Source organism: Phocoena sinus, chromosome 11, assembly GCF_008692025.1.
Source record: "Phocoena sinus isolate mPhoSin1 chromosome 11, mPhoSin1.pri, whole genome shotgun sequence".
NCBI lineage: Eukaryota > Metazoa > Chordata > Mammalia > Artiodactyla > Phocoenidae > Phocoena > Phocoena sinus.
Window position 1 is genome coordinate 41572097 of NC_045773.1, and position 21740 is coordinate 41593836.

At 49.0% G+C, this 21740-nt stretch overlaps 1 protein-coding gene across 3 annotated transcripts in view; it reads left to right on the top strand.

Moving 5' to 3' along the window:
* The window catches only part of FYCO1 (FYVE and coiled-coil domain autophagy adaptor 1), a 114105-nt gene that overhangs the window by 22207 nt on the left and 70158 nt on the right, over window positions 1–21740 (top strand). Inside the window, exons 1-4 of one of the 3 annotated variants that reach the window (XM_032649033.1) lie at window positions 524–659; window positions 14901–15043; window positions 18031–18137; window positions 19756–19881. In XM_032649033.1, the coding sequence (XP_032504924.1) occupies window positions 14989–15043; window positions 18031–18137; window positions 19756–19881 (288 nt within the window). In that variant the 5' untranslated portion in view covers window positions 524–659; window positions 14901–14988. Of the gene's footprint in view, window positions 1–523; window positions 660–4692; window positions 5465–14900; window positions 15044–18030; window positions 18138–19755; window positions 19882–21740 lie in introns of those variants that run through there. The other 2 variants (XM_032649032.1, XM_032649030.1) reach the window with 2 other exon arrangements.

The following is a 21740-nucleotide window of genomic DNA, read 5'->3' on the forward strand; positions in this document are numbered from 1 at the left end:
AGGGGTCCTATATGCCCCCTCTTCTGCGGAAAATTTCCCCATCTGGAAATTTTATATTGCCATCCAGAAAAACGTTTCTTAGATTTTGAGAAAATCTTTTAGCATTTATTCTTTCATTCAGACATGGATTTCTTATGCTTGCTTAGTTCAGAAGGCTCTAAAATAGGAAAGCATGCCCTGAAAGGAGCATCCCTCGAGACTTTGTGAGGGTCTGAAATTCAACTGTGCAGATGTAGGCTGCTGGCAAGACAGTCTCTCCCCTCCCTGACGGTAGGGCTGTCCCAGCTGATCTTGGAGGGGGTTGGCTCTGGATGGGGCTGTCTGCAGAACAAAAGTAATCACATCCTCAAATAAGCACAGTCAGAAGGAAATCTGGACTCTAAAAACCCACAGCTGGACTCGAGACGTGCTCTGTATCACAGTTCCAGTTGCTAGCACGTGAACCGGCACTTGCATATTTAGTCTATACTCTTCAGAAGGAATGCGATGAGTGCCATCTTCTGCCGGCATTTATTTGGAGGATGTAAAAATGAATGAGATGCAGACGCTACCCTCCAGGTGCCAACAGTCCAGCTCTGAAGCCCAGATAACCAAACACCCACCTTGATGAAGGCATCCAGAGTTGAAGATTCCTCCAGCATCGCCTCCTCTCCAGCTGGGTATTGAGCTGACATTTCCGATTCATCATGTTCCACCTAAAATGTTCTCCCCCTCCTGGTTGATGGTCCCAGCTTCCCCCCAAAACCAAGTTATCTTTGAGCCCTGCATTTCCTTCCCCTCCACTCCCACTCCCACCGCCAAGTCCTGTTGATGTTACCTTCCCAGTGTCTCTCACATGCCGGTGGCTTCATCCCCAAACCGCCTCACTTCCTCTGCACCTTCCTGCTGCTCGTCTCTTTCCCCACCAGGCGTCCTCTGCATTGACATCAGGGTGCTTCAAAACCCTCAGTGGCTCCACGTTACATGGCAAATAAAGCCCAAACACTGTAGGCTTTATTTGCATGTAAATAAAGGCCCCTACAATCTGGTGCCAACTAACATTTCCATTCTTTCTAATTTTATTCCAACGTAAGCCCCCACCCCACAAGCAGCCTGGGATCCAGCCACAAAAGGCCACGGGTCCTCTCCCAGATACCCTTTTCCCAGTCTCCTCTGGGCCTTTGTCATGCTGGGCCTTCTACTCCCTAACCTACAAGCCCCAGCTGAAATGCCAGCTCCTTCAGGAAGGTGTCCACAACCTGTAAATCAGAAGAGCACTCTCTGGGTTGCCACAGCACTCCGCTTGTTCTCTCTAAAATAGTATTTGGCACTCTCCAGCATGTCGTAGTTACACCCATGGGTGTCCTATCTCCCTGCCCCATCACACTGCAGACTGCCAGAGGGCAGGAACCTGGTCTTGCACCCTGCCAAGCAGTGGACCCTGGTGTTCTATCACTGTGTACTGAGTGGGAGAAAAGAATGATAGCTGTCATTTTTCTTACAATTTATGCTCTTTGTAAGAGCCCTGCTCATGTGACATATTCTACCTTGTTTGCCCAGGCTGCTGCTTTATAAATATTAACCTTTCTTTGCTAGTCTCCACTCTCAGAGCACGTTGCTCATCTCTCTCTGTGGCATTGGGTAAACTTGCCCTTGCTTTTTAGTTAGTGGTACACATGCCTGTCTCTTACACTGTCCCAGAGCTTCACATCCAAGGACATAGATAAAAACCACCCTCTGAGCTTCCCCATACCCCACAGACCTGGTCTCAATCTGTGAACCTGATTCAGCTCTGGATAGGGGCCTTTGGAAAAAGCTCCCCATGTGATTCTGACATGCACCCCAGTTGGGAACATTTGGCTGCAACTCTTCGAAAATGGGAATTCCAGAGTCTTCCACAGTCCCTTGAGCAGGACTTTGCACTCAGCAGGCACTCAATACATGCTTGTTGAATAAAGTAGCTACTAATATAGCCCTCACCTGGAGCCTAGAGAGCTTGTAAAGCATGTTCCCCTTCACTTCCAGCTGCAATTGATCAATGATCTATTTGCCCCTGGGCAGCTAGCCTTGAAGGAGTGTGAGCTGACTGGGGAAGAGTGAGGGTCTAGTTTTAAGAATTAGGCCTGTAGCACCTGTTGGAGAGGGCTGGATAGTGCACCCTTGAAGGGATAAAACTCCCGTGGACTTATAGCCGGTTGGTGGGGCCATCACTCACCACAGAAGAAAGGAACAGCAAAAGGAAAGACAGTTATGGGGTCAGAGCTAAGCCTATGAGCCTCTGGTCAGGCTAATCATTCTGCACTCCTTCAAATTGATATTATTACAATTTTATTCAACTTTTGTTCAGAGGGTGGGCTGAGCCCAGGGATCAGAAGAGCTGAGGACTCCACTGACACACCCACTTCGCCAAACCAAAGCAGGTTTTGAGCCCACTTTTCTTAGAAGGCAGGTTTGGGGAGCTTGTATCACTACAGAGCGTGCATGCCCTCACTCCACCGTCTTCTCGCCCCATCCCATTCCTTTACATCCCAAGATACTTACCTAAGTATTCTTTTCAACACATATAGCTGTATCCCTGGGAGCACTTCATCAGTACAATCACATTTGTCTCTTTGCATTTCTAGTGACGTTTTGGCATCCCTAGTAGACTAGCTCCCAGGGTAATCTTTTTAATCCAGAGTCTTCTCCTAATCTAGCTCCTTGGGAATCCAAGGGAAGAGGCACAGAGAAGGAGAGGCATGAATGGGAAGATGGAGGGGCATCCATCCTACCAGAAAGGGAACCTGGGCAGGACTGCTGAAGGAAGCAACCCACAAGCTGCACCCCAGTGACCACACCCCACATTTGTTGACCACACTCTTCATGGACCACCACCTCCTGCTTTCCCCTCCCCCCACCCACTGAAACCACTGCTCAACCTCAACTGGACCATTGTGGGCCTATCCCTCCTACTCCAGTCAAAAAATGGTGCCCTGGACCGAGTGCTGCAGACCTCCTACCACTCCAGGAGCATAAAAAATCCACAGCAGCTCTGAGGGAAGATCCTCTTCACAGCATTTCCACCTCCACACTCTCAGACAAAATCAGCAAGAGAGAAACCTTGCTGATCTCTCAATAGGAACGTGCCTGCAAGCCTGGGGCAGCCCCAGACCTCAGATGACCGAAGCCAGAGTGGAAGTTCCTTGAGGGCACAAACCCCATGTTGCATGTCTAGAACCTCCCTCAGTGCCCAGCGATGTTTGTGGTTGGTTGAGTAAGTGGATAGGAGACCATCTTTTTGACTCTTTTCTACTTCTGTTTCTTCTTCTCACACTTGCTTATGTCTTCCGGTCAACACGAGGCACCACCCCAATGGGCTTCCCATGAACTCTTCTCTTGGGCCCACCAGCCCGGACAGTGCCTGGTTTGTTGAACTCGCAGCTTTCATTTATGAAACCTGCCTGTGACGGGACAAATAAGAATTATTCTTAAAATCATCTAATAAAAACAGAAAGTATCACTGTATCATATATGCAAATAAAAGATTAGCATGTACTGACTTACCTCAGACTGGTTATGTTCCCCTCATTTCTACCCAAGATCATTATTTAGGATTCTCAAAAGTTCTCTGCTTATGAAGGATCTGGGTTAAGATCTTGGGTGAAAGGAGTGATACAGAAGGAGGACTGGAGATAAAGTGTCAAACAAGCCCTGTGTGGGTCAGGATGGTAGGAAATTGGCTCCATTCAGGCCTTAGGTGAAATTGTCCAGGAGGCCAAGTCTGTCTTGAGAGCTCCTAGCCTCAGCTTTCTGTCCCTATCTCTCCCATGGTCTGGCACCTATGTTTTCTGCCTTCAAGTCCAAGGTTTTTTCTGTCTCATGACCCATGGTGCCTGAACAAGAACCTTCCAAAGATCAACCCTCCAGCCAGAAGGAATGATACCACTTCCTGCTGGGAATTTCAGGCATCCTGAAAACTTGGTAGGATATATTTGGCAGGTTTGCAGGGGATTTTGGTAAGGGAAAGAAAGTTATCCTAAATCCTCACCAAGTTATTCCGAGTACAGAGCTCCCGTCTCCACCTTGGGGTCAGCCCAGATTTTAGGTGTAGGGTTGTTGCAATCCCCCCGCATCCCACACCCCATCCCCTCCACAAAAGAGTGTGGCTAGAAGGACCAAAGGATGACAAGGGTGGCCTGGCTCCTTGACTTTATCATTTCAGAAAATCAGCCTTGGGAACTTCCCTGGTGGCACACTGGTTAAGATTCTACGCTCCCAGAGCAGGGGGACCGGCTTCGATCCCTGGCCAGGGAAGTGGATCCCACATGCATGCCGCAACTAAGAGTTTACATGCTGCAACTAAGGAGCCCTTGAGCCGCAACTAAGGAGCCCACCCGCCGCAACTGGGATCTGGCACAACCAGATAAATAAATTAATTTTAAAAAAACTTACTAAAAGAAAAAAGAAAACCAGCTTTGAGCATCACCCACAGTTAGAGAGAAGACATGGGCAACAGATGGCACGTGGAATTGGATGGTTGCAGGGATTAGAGACGAGGGTGGAGGTGAGGGAGGGATATGTATGTAGACCTCCAGCAGGTCCCTGGCCACTTTTGTAGAGGGCCTGTTCCGGGCCCTGTGCAAAGGCTATGGGAGGGCCACGTTGAGGGGAGTGAGACCACAAAGCTCCACTCTCAAGTTGGCCAGCCTCTGGTCATTCCTGTGTGGGGAAAGATTTCCAGGTACTGTTCCTCTCCTCTCTTGTGACCATTCATTACTAATGAGTGCATTTTGTTCTATTGAGTGCAGCCTCAGAGTGCTTCACAACGTATAAATGGAAAATGTAACTTATAAATAGAAATTGGGCAGAGAGTAGGGAGAAGTTAGGAGTGATGATAGTTCATTAACACATAGTTTTTGAGCAGTGATTTTAAGCAGGTCCCTGTGTTAAGCAGCAAGGGGGATGAAAAGATAGACCATTAGGCCCAGCAATATATAATGCTTTTTATTTAGCCCGATATATTAAAACATTATTATTTCAACATGGAATCAATATAAAAATGTTAATGAGCTATTTTACATTCTTTTGGAACTCAGGTGTATTTTGCACTTACAGCACATGTACAATTCAACTCAAACTAGTCACATTTCAAGTTCTCAAAAGCCACACGTGGACAGCACTGCTTTCAGGATCCCAGACATACGATTTGTGGACACACGTGCTCCCAGGGATTGCAAGGGTTAATATAGAGCCGGCTGCCGCCATGGAACCAGTGGGCGTTGTGAGCATCAGCTCTGCGGAGCATGCCGGGAGTTGTAGTCCGCACTCTGTCCGTGGGGTCCGATGGGAGTTGTAGACAGAGGCCCTGTGGAGCATGCTGGAAGTTGTAGTCTGCGCCAGTCTGCGGAGGGGGTCTGCGTATCATGGCCGCCTACGCCGCGCTCTCGTACTCTTCCGCTTGGCAGCAGAAAGTTTCGGTTCTGTCCCGCCGTGGACCCACGAGCGCGTAAGTGCTGCGGCTGGCCGTCCGGACTCATGGGGCCCCTCTAGTTGCTGTCGTCTCCGGAGCGGAGAACTTCCCTCCAGGCGCGGCTTGTCACCTGTTGCCCTTACCGCCTCTGCCCTTATGCCGGGTGTCCCACAGACTCCGCCGGAGCCCTTGCCCAATGCCCTTGCCCTTGCCCAGCGGGCCTAGGAAGCACCTAGGGCCGGTGAATCTGACCCTGGAACCCAGGCTGCCTCTGGTAATCAGTTAGAAAGACAGACAGCCCCCCTCCCCCCTCCGCCCAAACACCAGTTCCAAAACACCCGACGGCCAAGGATCCCACATGTGTGGTCTCACAGCAAGTCTTGGAGTCTTTAAGCACAGGAGGGACAGGTCCCCGAGTTTCTGCTTGCATTGTCCAAGAAGCCGATAACCCGAAGAGGCGTATTTCCTGGCTCAGCTGGGCCGGGACAGCCCAGACCTTAACTTTGCAAAACCCCAAGACTTAACTTTGCCCGGGTCTCTCCCCTCTCGTAAGGGGACGGTTTGTTCATCCTGGGCCATCCGCAGGCCATGGCCCATTCTCTTTACCCACTGTCTCTTGTGATCTGGTGCAGGGTTTCGAGATAGCCCCCAGGTGATTGTTCCTGAAACACCTGTGGATTTTTGGATTGTGGTGTGGCTGCACCGGACTTCGGCTAGGGTCCGTGATATGAAGAACCTAGGCCGGAGGGTGTAAGGGGAGGGCTGAATTTTACTTTTCCTCAGAAAAGCGTGTGTGGTTGACACCTTAACCACGTGGCTCCCAGATAGTGCACTTGTGTCATCTGATGCCTCTTGTCACTCTTCACAGTTCCATCCGCTGCCGCCCCCCCCCCCCCCCCAGAGCAAAATAGAGCACTCTTTGAAACTACCGGTGTTGGCCACAGCCTCTCTGCCCCTCTGCCTGTCTTACCACAGCAGTTTCCTTTCCCAACGGAGAAATGGGTCAGGGGCTCTTTGAGGGCAGAGGATCAGGCGTTAATCTGCTCACTGCTCTCCTGCCACTTCCAGCCTTGTGCTCTGTAGCAAGCTTAACTCCCCTGCCATCTGCCTAATGTGGGCTGCTGGGTATTGTAGCTGCGGAAGAGCTGTCACGCTGAGGTTCTGCTTTCAGTGGCTCCCACGCCTCTGAAGTGGGCCCATGTTGAGTAGGTTCCACTTGACCCTCCCTCCCTTGAGAGCTACTGTTCAGAAATTATTGAATGCCCTGTACCAGTTATGAGCCATTATTATTAATCACCCTGGAAATCAGAGTTAATTGTCTCAGTGATGGGACGGGGCCTTCTTTGATTAAAAGAATGTGAAAAGGCTTTAGGAAAAAGATTTTCTGTTTCTGTTAAAAGTGTTCTTTGCGTAATGCTTCATTTAGTTTTTAATTTGGGAAAACAAACATACAGAATCATTGAAAGAATTGTATAGAGAACATATACCCACCTGTTAGATTCTACAGTTAATATTTTACTCCAGTTATTTTTGTGTTGCTTTAGAGTCGATCCTCTAGCTACTCTTTGGATGGTCTTTGCTCCTTGTGACTGGTTTTGGGACACCAGCAGGGGTTCAGGAGCCATGCTTTTAACCTGGTCCTTCTGGGATGGAATGGCCCCCACAGATGTTTGTGACAAGAGGAACCACCCAAAACAGCACAAGATCAGAGCAGTTGGTAACTTTGTCCCATGTTGGTCACTGAGACTGTGGGCTGCTGCCTCTAGAACATACAATAGGCACTCAAGAATGGCAGTCCCCGTCTTCCCTTTAGGGGAGCGGCTTGGCTAATGGGTAACCTGCATTTTCTGGTGATTCCAAGGACAGCTTTGGTGACTCAAAACCAAAGTGTCTTTAAACCTGAGGCAGAGGAAGCATATTGTCTAGCTGTGGTGTCATGGTGAAAATCACTGATAGGAACTCAGAGTCTGGAGCCACATTCACTAGCCAGCCCAGGCAGCAGAGCAGGTAAGATTCGTTAACCAGAGGCCGCCTGTGAGCAGAGATGATTCGAGTTTGGCCTTGTGAACATCTGTTCACCTAGTGGATGGATGTCATTGTGTTGCTCAAAAGATAAACAATATTTCCTATTTGTGATCTCAATGCCAGATTTTTTTAAAGCTTTTGCTTGGTTTAATAGCCTCTGTTTGAACACCTAAATCAATCAGTAGGGTGGGTTTTGAACTGTTTCCATGGGTCTCTGTTTATCATGCTGTTTTTAAATGTGTTACTGTACTGTCCCCATAAGAGCTTCGGCCTCAGAGTGCATGGGCTCCCTGGCTTTTACAAGATGAGGATGACAGAACTGTGCTGATTTGGGCAGGAGGTGTTTCTCCCTCTTCCTCACTTTGGAGCCAGTCAGCCTGGTGGTTTTAGTGGCCGCCAGTGGTCCTTGCTGTTCTCTGTGGCATTTGAAAGAAACCAGGTGCCTGTTTCTAGTTGGGTCAGATCCTCTTTGCAGGGATGAGGATGTGCGTGTCGGTGTGTTTCGGAGGACAGACTTAAGGAGAGTCTGTGGTCTGGGTATAGTCTTGTGGCAGTGTGGCTGGTTTCAGAGCCCAAGGGCAGGTCCGACTAACCATCTCAGGAGCCTGGGGTACTACACCCTTGGCCTGGGGCAGAAAACCGAGTTAGGGGAGCCCTTGGAATCCAGAAGAAAATCCTGAAGGGAAAAAGCATTCCAAGCAAGCCATTAGTCTGCAGAGGGCTAGGCCAAGAGGAGGATCCCTGTAAGAGGTCCAGGGTGGGCTGGCAACTGAACCAGAGGTGGTGGCTTAATGTGGAGCTGGAAGGAACTGTAGCCCCAGGTGCCTTTTCCAGGGCATCTACAGCCTGGGTCAGGAGCGGGGCCTAGAAGCCTCAGCCAAAGTTAACCACCGAGAATGTCTGTTCTTCTCCTTGCACACCTCCTCCGTGGAGGAAGGTAAAGGGTAACCTCTCTACACTGTATCTGAAAACACACACACACACATACACAGTAGGAAGAGGTCAATACTTTGAACTAAATGTACCATGGGTCTCACCCAATCATGGCATAATCTTTATCGCATTATTTGTTACATGATAGGGAATGGAAATTTCACAAGATGAATCTGATTCTGCATTCTGAATAGGGTCCAGCTTGGCAGGACTCAGCTGTGATTGAGAGAAGAGAAGACACTTTCCTTGCCCATTGCTTCCTGGATGTTTTCTCTGGGCTTTCCAGTGAGAAGACCTCCGCCCTGCACCCCCAAATGTGGATATATGGCTCCTTCCTGAGTAACTGCCCACCTTCGTAAAAAAGATAGCTTTCTCCAAGCCCAGAAGCAACACCGCACAACCACAAGTCCCTCTTGACCCTGCTCTCCTGGGTCAGCAGACTGGAATCGGGGCCAGTTTTGTGTATGTTCCAGGGGGAGTGACCAAGAGACCTGGAATTGTTGGTGGGAGGGAGGGGGCCAAGAGAAGTTTCAAGAAGTGATGGCAAAGTTTCAAGTCTTCATTCCCTTTAAGAAAGAGAAGATTACAAGCAAGGAGTGGTTTGGGCGAGATGACCCAGGCCTGCAGTTGGTCAGCCCTTTAATTATAGGTCTTTAATTATAATTGTGTAGCCTAATGAGCCTTTGTTCACGTGTGCTGAAATCTTGGCCTCCGAGCTGGCCTCTGATAAACTCTTGAGCACTCTCCTGGGCACCATCTAGAAGCTCTGGTGAGGGCAGTCTGCCTGACCACTGACCGTTTCAGCACGGAGCCCCAGGACCTCCAGGCCTTCAAAGCTGCAGGTACCAGCCAAGTGCCCCCTTTCCATAGGTGGTAACGAGATAGTTGCTGTTGGGTGTGCTGAACCAGGCCAAGGCAATGGACTCTTCGGAAAGGCTTTCTGCTTTTGACTGGTCTGAACTGTCCTTGTTAACATTCTTTCCCAGTCAGGGTGTAATTGACAACTTGTATGCCCCAGCTTGTTCAGGAGTCTGGGGAGGAGCCGACTGGATGGTGCCCTCTCTGGGTCATGTCTCAGCTATTTTGTTGGGAGCAAGTATGGCAAATTTGGCAGGCAGGGCAGGGTTGTCTTCTATGCCCCAGACCTCCTCCTCCCCTTCTGATCCTTCTTTCCTTATGTGGCTACTCAGATGCTGTTGTCAACTGAAAAAAAAATACACAACATGAGAGCCGTGGGTTAAGTTTTGTAAAGGGAGGGAAGGTCAGTATCATAGATGATTTTAGTGAAGGGGGTACGTGCAGTCAATCACACATTTTGGCAAGGCTTGCTGCTAGTCACAAGGAGCAGATGTCACTGTTAATGATTTGAGTGCTTTTCTGTATATGAGAAGATGGAAGAATTTAGGCTCGTAAAATCTTCTCCTGAAAATATCGAACTATCGGAAGGCTTGGTCTGCCAGTTTTTCCCAGAGCACAGAGTGCCTCATTCCTGATCTCCACCCTGAACTCCTTTCAGGATGTCTTGAAGGTCAGTGACTGCAGTGGCTTAATCCTTGTAGAGGCAGATGGCAAGTGCCAATTTCAGCTGGCACTGTGTTTCTCCTGCCAGAGCCAGTTTGGGGACAACATCATGAGTATTACTCATTTGTACCATAGTGTAAAGAAGTTTACATGAGTCAGCGTCTTTGTATCTTAATTTGGGACTGAACTGCCAGTCTCTGTTGTTTAAGGCACATCTAGGCAGGTATGGGAGGAATTTGGAGGTCAGGGAAGATCCTTTACCTCTGAAATAATACATAGGCTGTGACGAGGAGCCCAGGTAACAGTACCAGGTAATAAATAAGAATTTTTAAAAACGCGTTTAGTCCCTTTTCCTCTTTACCAGAAGATTGGATGTTTTCAGACATTCTGGATAAGGTTAAACATAATTTTGAGTTGTTGGCAAGAGAATCCAGTGTTCCCCCCAATTTTATAAAATGAATTTCTCTGGTATTTGAAAGAGCTTGCTAGAGACAGTGATGGAGGTGTTCACAATGTCATGCAACAAGGACCCTGGGTTGATGGAGGTGATTTGCACTTTGGGGGCCTTGCAAGGCGCTGGAGTCCTGGAGCCCATGGCGGTGTGGATAGAAGCAATCTCTGAGTGTCTCCTGAGTTAGGAGAGCAGTTTGCCAATGGGTTGTAGAGGTCAGGATCGCACTGGTCCATGCCAGAAGTCTGTGATTCCCGTAATATAATAGGAAATATATATTTGGTCTCTTACCCTGGTTCCTGGCACAGAGCTTCCAAAACTCTTGGAATTTCCTGAGTAATAGGAGTGTCTTTTGTTATTCATAGCAAAACCCTTTCAACCATAAGCATAACCATATGCTAATAAGATGACTCTTCATGGGCCCCTGGATAGATAGCTTCTGCCTGAGGGCTGGTTGCCAGAGGACTTTCAGCCCCACCCTTAGACCCCTCTGGGGAGTGGAGAGGGGCTGAAGGTGGAGTAAATGGCCAGTGGCCAGTAATTTAATCAGTCATGCCTGTGTAATGGAACCTCCATAAAAACCTCAAATGTCAGGATTCTGAGAAATACTGTGCTGGTGAACACATTGAAGTGCTGGAGGGCGCAGAGCCCTGAGGGTATGGAAGCTCCCACCCCACCCCCCTTGTCTTGCATCTCTTCCATTTCACTGTTGCGGAATTGTGTCCTTTAAAATAAACAGGTTATAGTAAAATGTTTCCCCAAGTTTTGTGAGCCGTTCTAGCAAATTATAGAACCTGAGATGGGGATTTTGGGAACCCTAGTTTATAGCTGGTTGGTCAGAAGTACAGGTGGTGACAGGTACTGGGACCTGTGACTGGTGTCTGAAGCCAGGGCAGTCTTGTGGACTGAGCCTTTAACCTATGGGGTCTGCACTGGCTTCAGGTAGTTAGAGTTAGAATTGAATTGAGGGACTTCCCTGGTGGTCCAATGGTTAAGGCTCTGCGCTTTCACTGCCGAGGGCACGGGTTCAATCCCTGGTTGGGGAACTAAGATCCCGCAAGCCCTGCGGCATGGCCAAAAAGAAAAAGAATTGAATTGAATTGCAGGACACCCATTAGTGTCAACTGGATATCGGTGTGGGGGAAAAAGCCACACATTTGGTGTCAGAAGTGTTGTGAGTAAAAAATATCTCATCCCTAAACCAAAGGGCAAGCTTATCTAGAGACACAAGGAAGTTGACCAAGGAGTGGAGAGAGACTGTGCCCCATTCTGTGTCTTTTGAAGTTTAATAATAACCTCAGGCCCAGGAAAAGGGAGGCCAGAATGCGAAGAGTCATTCTTTCAAGTCCATGAAAATAGCATTCCTGTGGTGACCATTTGCTTCCTGAAAACCTGTGAGGTGGTGACCCACAGCCGTGGTGGGTCACTGTGTAGTCACTGTGACCTACAGGCCCAGCAGCGGTTTCTCAGGGCTCATTATCTTGGTGGTGAGGCAGAGGGTCTTTGGAAAATCAACTTGTGTAATCAGTGGTTGGGCACAGCTCACCTGTGACCTGGGGACTTGGCCTCAGCGGAGGGAGGCAGTCCGAGGCTCAGGCGGAGAAGGCCTCCTGGGCTCGGGCTGACACTTGCGGCTTCACCAAAGTGCCAAGAAGTCTTGAAGGAGCGTGTTTCTATCTGTTCAGGCTCGTCGTTCCAAGGTGCCAGTTTGGTTTGCAGACACTATTGCCCTTGTGCCAGGCTCCAAAGAGGGCTGGTTTCTAGGAAATCCAGCTGGTCGTATAGTTCATGCGTTGTCCCAGCCAGAGCCTGGATGACTGAGAATCTGTTGTCGTTAGTGCTTCCTTTCCAGGCTCCGCCCTCTCTGTCATTTGCGAGTCTCAGCCTAGTTTTAAGTAAGTATACACAGAGACCCAGTGGACTCATGGGGTATAGGTTATCTTCTTACAAGATTATTTCTTCCCGAAGGTACAAAGCTCTCTGGTGACCATAGTCAACTAAGGGGAGTGCAGGTAGAGAAACAGCCTCTACACCTGCTGTACCCTCCACCCTGGCGCCCTTTCCTCCTCAGGTCTCTTCAATGACCTCCTGTTCATCACCCAACTCAGTTGCCATTGCTGAGAGTGTCCACCATCCTCTCCCTTCCCCCAGCAGAATGAAAGTTCCCTTCCTCGGGTCCCATTGCATCTTGCTAAATTCATACCGGTGCTGCTCTTTTGTTTGCTGAGATAAGATGTACAGTATGTGAGTTCTGACAAATATATGTTCATCAGATATATACAGGCATGTAACCAACACCATAATCACGACACAGAGTAGAGTTGCCCACCAAAATTTCTGCATACTCTCTCGTAGTCAAACCCTCGCTTCCCGCCCAGCTCCTGGCACCCATGGATCTGATTTCCCCCCTGGTGTTTTGCCTTTGTAAGAACAGGATGCAGATGGAATCATAAAGTAGGTAGCTTTTCAGTCTGGCTTCTTTCACTAGGCAAATATCATTTGTCGCGTGTATCCCTGGTTCATTCCCTCTCTTTGCTGAATACCCGTAACTTTTTATTCATGTCTCTGCATGGACCTCTTCTGCCATATCCGCATATCTGGATGCTTTTCTGTCTGTCTTCTTGATGCACAGTCGAGCTCCTCCAGGGCTGGATGGTGCCTTGTTGCCCCAGTATCCCCAGGCTGCACTTGACAGTGTGGTGCCGGGACAGCTGTGCATTGACAGTGATGATCCTTGGTCCTCTCCTCCTCACTGGGGGAGGAACCAAGTGTCTGCCCAGGCAGCAGAGCCCCTGCAGAAGTCTGGCCCATCCTGGGCTCCTGCTGTCTAGGGCCCTGGCTGGTCCCTGCTCAGGCTCTGTGTTCAGCAGCTGACCTAGAGAGCCGCCCAGGGATGGGCAGGCTGGCTTCTGGTAAATCACACCCACCCTCGGTTTGGTGTCTGTGATGGCAGGTGCCAGCGCTTGCTAGGGGCTTGGGCGGAGTCTTTGTGGATGCCCTGACTCTCTGGCGCTCCACGTCACGAATTACTGGGAGCGTGGTACAGGTATGTACCTGTCTAGTTCCTCCTAGGCTGGAGAAGCCCTCTTTGGGCCTTGTTTTCACTGACTCACAGATGCACTGGCTTGTGAGTTAAAAACAGGCCTTGGCATATCTGCACCATGACAGGCCCTCCCCAGGCCTCAGGCTGACCTGGAATGCTTGTGTAAATATTTGGAGGAACTTGAGGTTGGCGACCATTTCTCCCCCTGGATCTTCTTGCCTTGTCTCCTAGAGCAGTAAGGCGAAGAGCGTGGTGAGAGAGTGAGGACCAGTTCATGTTTGAAACACTCAAGGCGGTGGCACATTTGAGAGGCGCTGGAGTTCAGGGCAGTTCCTAGAAGCCAGTGGAAGTGGTTGACATTTGCTGTGGTGACAGTGGCTCCGTTGTAGAGCCAAAGGGGTTGAATTCAGACTGACCAGAGTTCACATCACGATTCCCCTCCCTACTGGCCCGGGGCCTTAGACAAGTTACACAGCTTCTCTGTATGCCAGTTTCTCCCTTGTACGCTATCTGTCTCCCAGGGTGCTGCTGAGAATTAAAATGAGTGAGTGTGTAAAGCACCTAACAGGCCCAGTGCGCAGCAGGCCCTCGTCTAGGGGTGGCTACTAAGGCCACCTCTAGTCTTGCCAACTGCTTTTGCCAGCAAATGTTACGCCTTTGCAGCGGACATCTAAGGAAAGGGTCAGAGGTTCTGAAAGGAGAATATGGTGGTGTCCAAGTGCGTGTCCAGACCTCCTTCCGATGCTGCTCGTATCTCCTCCTCTTTGTTGGTCTCCAGCCACCCCTGTGTCCTTAAATCACTTCAGCAGCTGCCCAAGTAGCGATGGTAACTTGGGACTCACCAGCCGTGAGAGAACTGTAACCGAGCTTAAAATAGAGACTGCCCTTGACTGGTCCTGAGGGCTGCACAGGCCCCTGACGGCCCCTGGTGTCTGCCCTCCCAAGCTGAGCAGGACTCTGGTGGCTGGAGGCTGCAGACCTCCCTGAGAGGCAAGCCAGGCTCTCCTTGGTCCGGAAGCCCTTAGGGTATGTGTCCTCAGCCTCAGGCCTCCACCGCTGCCTGGGGAGGGGAGAGGGCCCGACCTGGAGGAGACGGCAGATTTGGTGTGGTGGCACCTTAGGCTTAGCAGGTCAGTGAGCGGGGTTGGACTAGTTCTGGCCTTGGTGTAGGGGGATGGGGGGAGCCACTGGGAAGAGTTTTTAAAGGTGGAAAGTGCAGCAGGCCTGCCTAAGGGCAGACTAGGAGGGGAGCTCAGAAAGAATAGGTCATGCTATTTAGTTGATCTTGTTTCTTTTGAAGCTCCCAACCAGGTCCCTGTGTCTGAACATAAGTGTATCAGAGAATGCCCACAGAGCGAGGCCCACACAGAAAGGTCAAGCCCTTCCCATTGAGGGAAGATGCCCAGATGGGGCGACTTTGTGCCCAGAGCAGTGTGCCTCTACTACTGTCTTTAAATTGTGTCTGTGACCGCCTCCTCCACGGCCTCCTTCCTGTGCAGGTGCCACCTCGGAGTCTGACCACTGCTGAGCAGCCCCAGGCAGGAGGCCCACAGCCGGGAAAGGCGGCCCCTGACGGTCACGGTTACCATGGCGTCCACCAGCGTGGAGAGCCAGCTGCAGAGAATCATCCACGATTTGCAAGGTACGGCTTGGCTGCAGGGCACACCGGGCTTGGTGTTGAGAGAGCTGTGACTGTGCTTTTGCTGTTGCCAGCTGAAATTAGCCCTGTGATCTGTGTTTACACCGAGAGTAATCAGAGCCCTCGGGACACATCATATTGAAATATTTGGGGCTCAGATGTCCGCCCTGTTAAGGCCGGGAGACCTTGCCTGGCCCTCCTCTCAGGCACTGTAAAGGCACTTTGTAAACAAAATCAAATACCTCTTTCTGGGTCTGGGTCTGATTTCTGTGTGTGTGTGTTTGTGTTTTCAAACCACCCGTTAAGTCTTTGAATTGTGAGTCTCTGGGAGACGGCGGAATTGGCTCATTTGCAGAGATATTCTGCCTCCTTCTAAGCAGGAAGACGAGACACCCATCTTGCTTGTTTTGCTCTTCCACCTGGTTCCGGGTGGGACTCACTCCAGTTCTGGGCCTGCTGCCTCCCAGACTTCCCTGAGTTCAACGTTGCCCAGTGAGAGTGACTTGTGGGCCTTGGCTCACTGGACAAAGGCAAGGCAGGTGGGGGTGCGCGTGCAGAGAGCAGGCTCGGGAGGAACCCGCTGTGTGCTGTACTGGCTGTGGAGTCCAGGGCCCAGGTTCACCCTTTCAGGTGACGTCCCAAGGGGAGAATTTTGGCAAGTTTTCCGTCCCTCATGGATCACCAGGGCAGGTCTTGTAAGCCTCTCTGGAGCACCAGCACATTTGCTACAACGCAGTCTGAAGCTGACTCCTTTCTCCGTGTCATGGGGACCCCAGTGACACTCTCCTGACAGACTCAAGGCGCAGGTTCCTAACTGCTCAGACCCAGTGATAACCGACTGCAGTCTCTCATACCCAGGCTAGTGGAGGCCACAACAGTCTTCATTGTGAAGGCAAATAGCGATGAGATAAAAATCACTGTCTCAGGCGTATCTCCTGTTTATGTAGTGTTTTGGGCCTTCATGGCATTTCATGTGTGCCAGGCACGAGTCTCACAGATAATAATAGCTCATTGAGTCCTCATGTTTGGTCCTGTGAGGCAGGGACCATTATTATTCCCATTTTGCAGATGTGGAAACAGGCACAGAGAGGTTAAGTGACTTGCCTACGGTCACACATCCAGTCAGGCAGAGCCTGGGTTTGCACACACACCTGGTGCCAGGGTCTGTGCTCTTAACCACACCAGTCTACATCCAGCTAAAATGTGGGAGATGGCTTTTTTCTTTTTAAATCTATATATACACACACACACACATGCACACACATACACACAGAAAGTAAAATGACAGTCCCTGCAAATCTGAGTTTGCCCCTGGTCTTCAGAGGTTTCTCCACAAAGTAAGCCATCTTCTCTCTGTTTTAGTCTCTGGTTCTCAAGGATGACTCTGGGACCCAGAGGTCCTTATTGGAGGGAAGAGAGGAGCCCATGGCAGAGCTCCTGATCCAGGGAGGAGGACAGGCATCAGAATTTGTTCAGTTGCCCTTTCCCACCCCGTGTGCTATCCTCGTCTGTCATGCCCCACATCCCAAGGCCATCTCAATGTCCTGTACCCAGCCCTCAGAGCACTTTGGTGGGAATTTTTAAAAGGCACCACACTTTCTCAAGACCCTTCCTTTTCATCTGTTGGTAATTATCAGAGATTAGAGCTGGAAATTTCATATTCCACATCCAAGGCTCCTTCTTTCAAAATTTCAGGAGTTCCCAGGTCAGGTTATGAGCTTTACCCCAGCCTGAGGGTGGGGGAGGAAGGCTGTGTGTCTTTCCTGGTCCCTGGCTGCCTGCTGTCAGTGCCGCCACAGCAGACACTTCTAGTAGGACACACCAGACCACAGTCACTTGTTGTGAGACTCAGTCCCAAGAACATGTCTTTGCCATTTGCTGACCTTTGCTTGAGGGGTCAGTGTTGATTAACTTTTAGCAGCTCAGGCTCAGCTTCAGTCCTGGCAGGTCTGCTTTCTAACCGTGGTGTTTGAGAGCAGTGGCTAGGGGTTCCTTTTCTTTCAAGAATTGTCAGAGGAGGTAGCTTTGTGCAGCATGTCCCAGCCATCTCGGCTGGGGACATTTTTCTCAGTGTCTAAACCAAATGCAACTTCTGACAGTCCCTCTGTCCCACGGCAGGGCTGTGAGTGAGAGTCAAAGGGGTTTTTCCTCTTTTTCTACACTGGGAGGTAAATCGTCTTAGAAGTTAAGAGGTGAGCTCTGGGGTCAGAGAGCCCCTGAGAAAACCAGCGTTCTCATTTCAGCTCCGCTGTTTGCCACCCGTGATCTTTGACTCTGACCTCTCCGTGAGTTCCTCGTCTGTAAAGTGGGGATGATAATGCCAGCCTTCATCAATTCTACCGTGCATTTACGTTTTTTTCACATTTTAACAGCTCTGGATTTGGGATCATCTTAAAATCAGTTGCATCTTAGATTTGTTGAAATAAAGCAATTCCTGCCTCACAATGCTCTATTGAATGAGAAAAACATGCAGAGGCCTGGTGCCTAGCCAGGACTCAGTTAACAGAAGCAGGTGGTGGTGTCATTCTTGGCATTGTCGTCATGACCTCTGCATATTCTGGGTCCTCTGGAAACCTGGACTTAACTGTACCGAGCAGTGGGGTTACAGTGAAGAACAAGAAACATGGCTGGAGTAGAGGATAAAGCTCTCAGGAAGTCAGTATTAGGGGACTGCTGTATGATTTATCCACACAGCAGACATTTTTGACGAAATACTACTCGCAAATGATAAGGCCTACATGGTGGGCCTACAGGGATGACCAAGAAATGTGCCCAGTCAGTGAGCTGTTGTGAAGTACCTTTGGGTCTCAGGACATCCTAGCGCCTTCTGACTTGGAGTTCCCGCCCATGGATGTTTATGTGGTGCTCCACGTGTGCATGGTGCTTTGCCGTCATGGGCCACTCAGGCCTGCTGCTCCCTGGGGCCATCCCGCTGCTCTCTCTGAGGCCAGTCTCCATCTGGTGACATGCTCCTGTTTGTTGTCTTAAAGATGCTGTGACAGAACTAAGCAGAGAATTTAAGGAAGCAGGGGAACCCGTCACAGATGACAGCACCAGCTTGCATAAGTTTTCATATAAACTTGAGTATCTCCTTCAAGTAAGTGACTCCTGTCATGTGTTGATTTCTGCTCTATTGTCTCTTGTCTCCCTCTTGGCTTCTTCATCAACATTCAGGACTCAGCTCTGAAAGCTCAGTGCAGCCGTTGAGCCCTCCTGGTTAGACTGAAGGTCAGAGCCGTCCCCAGCCTCCAAGGTGATCCTCTGGGGAATCAGAATGTTGCCGCTCAGGATGGTTTTGGGAATCGAGAACATTCTTCAGAGATTTAGGTCATCTTAATGCAGGTCACAAGGTCTCTCTGTATAGCAGGGATCTTAACTTTGGGGGAGTCACGTACCCCTTTGGCAGTCCGGTGAAAGCTATGGAATCTTTCCCCAAACACATGCATACACACGCAATCACACATTTTCTAGGAGTGTGCGGACCCTCTGAAGATTATCCAGAGGCCCCTGTTTTAGAGCCTCGCTCCTCTAAGTGTAGTCCGTAGACCAGCAGCATCGGCATCACCTGGGAACCGGTTAGAAGTGCATTCTTGGTTCCCACCTTGACGTGCTGAATCAGGATCTCTGAGGTCAGCTCAGGAAGTTTTCTTTTAACATGTTTACAGTGTAATGCTTATATCTGCTTGGTTCAAGAAGCACAGATCTAGAGAACTCTGCAGATGTGGAAAAATACAGGCAACTACAATAGGCAGGAAGGAAATGGACCAGTATGATAACAGAAGTTATCTTAGGGTGATGGTGTAGGCGTTATAATTTTTTCTTTTCTTTTTTTTTTTGTTTTATCCAGTTGTCCTAACAATGTATGCAAATCTTTTATAATCAAAAAAAATGCTATAGAACATTACATTATAGGAAGATATCCTCTATCATTTTGAACACCATAAGTCTGCAATGTCACCTCCCACCAACGTGTATAGGATGAGAGCCCACTGGAGGAGGTGTCTCAGTGTATTGAAGGCTCACCTTTCATGTGCCTTTTTTTTTTCTTTAATTTTTATTAGAGTATAGTTACTTTACAATGTTGTGTTAGTTTCTTCTGTACAGCAAAGTGAATCAGCTGTATGTATACATATATCCCCTCTTTTTTGGTCACATGCCTTTTCAACTGGTTCTCTTGTTTTACATTATGAAAGTATTAATAGGGCGCTTTTTTTATTTCAGCCCATTTTGGTTTTGGATTTGAAATGGCTCATGGCTGACATTTATTTGGATTTATTCTATGTATATTAAAACAGTATTGAAACTTGAGTTGAGTAACGGATAAAATGTCACTAACACATTTCCCTATGTCAAGACATCGTTAACACTCTTCATGTTACCCTTAAAACTTTTCATTTGAGTTTCTTTACCATGTCTTAATAGCACCTTTGGTGTCTTCCACCCAACTCTATGCACAGAGGTCCCTTTGGGCGCCTGTTATTCCTGAACCTCACTAGTTGTATGACCTTGAGCTAGTTACTTAACCTCTCCTAGCCTCAGTTTCCTCACCTGTAAATTGAGGGCGAAAACCCCCTCATTCACCAGTAAATAAAAATAATGCCATTCAAGGGCCTTGCCCAGTGCCAGGCAACTAAGAAGCTGTCATTATTCATCGTTTAAATGGTGGGATAAATAGCAGTGGGTTTGGACCTCCTCACTCTCCTTTCCCTGCCCAGTTTGATCAGAAAGAGAAGGCCACCCTCCTGGGCAACAAGAAGGACTACTGGGATTACTTCTGTGCCTGCCTGGCCAAGGTGAAAGGAGCCAATGACGGGATCCGATTCGTCAAGTCTATTTCGGAGGTAAGCAGAGCAGCCAGGGACCTCACCTCTTACCCTTGCCTGCCTTAAACCTCTCTCGCAGAGACCTTTGCTGCAAACAGCCAAGTGAGGAAGTGAGGGTTTACGTGTAGGAAGGAAGTAAAGAAATCCAGTCCAGGTATATGCAGTGCCCACTGAGAGCTCCGGGAAGCCACCTAGGCAAGCGTTTACCAAGCCGAGGAGTGGCTCAGTCCTGACTTTATTAGACCCCAACCCAAATGTAACCTAACAGGGTGGGCTGCTCACATTGTGGTCTGCTCATGGTGCCCCCGAGAGGTGTACAGCCTAGGACACCTTTACCTTTTTTAAAAGAATCGGTTTCTTAGGTAAAATTCTTAGAGTTTGCTAGGCTACTTTCCCTATGATTTGCCCAGGAAACTTGGATTTAAAATGAAGAGAGTGATGTGGGATCTTGAGAGACAACTAAGCAGCTTCCCACATTAAGTTCTGAGCCCCTCAAGAGCAGAATGCCATGGCTTTGCTGTTTTACAAAACTCCAGATCAACAACACGCATACTCTGTCTCTCTGTCTCTGTCTCTGTCTCTGTCTCTCTGTCTCTCTGTCTCTCTCTCTCTCTCTCACACACACACACACACACACACACACACACACACCAGCCTAGTCCATCTGGGAGTGAAGCACATTGCACATTAAGGAGCAAGTAATCCCCTAGATTTGAGGCAGGAGGCCTAAAGGGTTTGTATATTTCATCTTTCTTTCCAGTATCTCATGAATAAGTCTAAGGTCCATTTGAAATCGGCAGACATGCTCCTTGGCCAGCCTTCCGCAAAGGCCACAGGGTCAGGTTCTCTGGGAAGAACTCCCTGGCCGTGCCAGCTGGAGCCAGGTGGGTTTCTCCTTATAGTGAATGATAGTGTTAGACACGTGGACACTGAGGGTTGGGCATTTTCCACCAGCTGTACCTTCTGACAGCTGAGAAAATGAGGAAAGATCCTGGCTCAGAGGAGTTGGTTTAATGTCCAGGTAGCACAGATACGTCCTGTGAGATCTTGCCTGGTGGGACACTCAGGTGCATGATTAAGTGTTGTATCACTTCTCGGTATAGTGCAATGAGTTCTGATTAGATGCTAACAAAAATTAAGAAAGTGGATAATGAAAGTGGACCCGTGATCTCAAAAAGTTCAAAAACAAAAAAAACCCAACAAGGCTATGAAGTATATTCATTTGCTGTATAAGGGAACTACTACTGTTCCCTTCCCCAAAGGATGTTTAAAAAGACCTTTTTTAAAGAAAATAATAAATTTATTTATTTTATTTTTGGCTCTGTTGGGTCTTCTTTGCTGTGCGCGGGCTTTCTCTATTTGCGGCGAGCGGGGACTACTCTTCGTTGCAGTGCGTGAGCTTCTCATTGTGTTGGCTTCTCTTGTTGCAGAGCATGGGCTCTAGGCGTGTGGGCTTCAGTAGTTGTGGCACGTGGGCTCAGTAGTTGTGGCTGGCAGGCTCTAGAGCACAGGCTCAGTAGTTGTGGCGCATGGGCTTACTTGCTCCACGGCATGTGGGGTCTTCCTGGACCAGGGCTCGAACCCGTCTCCCCTGCATTGACAGGTGGAATCTTAACCACTGCACCACCAGGGAAGTCCCTAAAAAGACCTTTTAAAATAGCTCCTTTTACATATATAATCAATTCAGTTAATAAGCCTGATTTAAAATGTAGCCTCAACTCTTTGCCTTCAAAAAATTAAATGTTCTAAATGCTGTTACAATGGCCATTTTATTAATAAGGAGAAGCCCCAGGACATCCCTGGTGGTGCAGTGGTTAAGGATCCGCCTGCCACTGCAGCGGACATGGGTTCGAGCCCTGGTCTGAGAAGATCCCGCA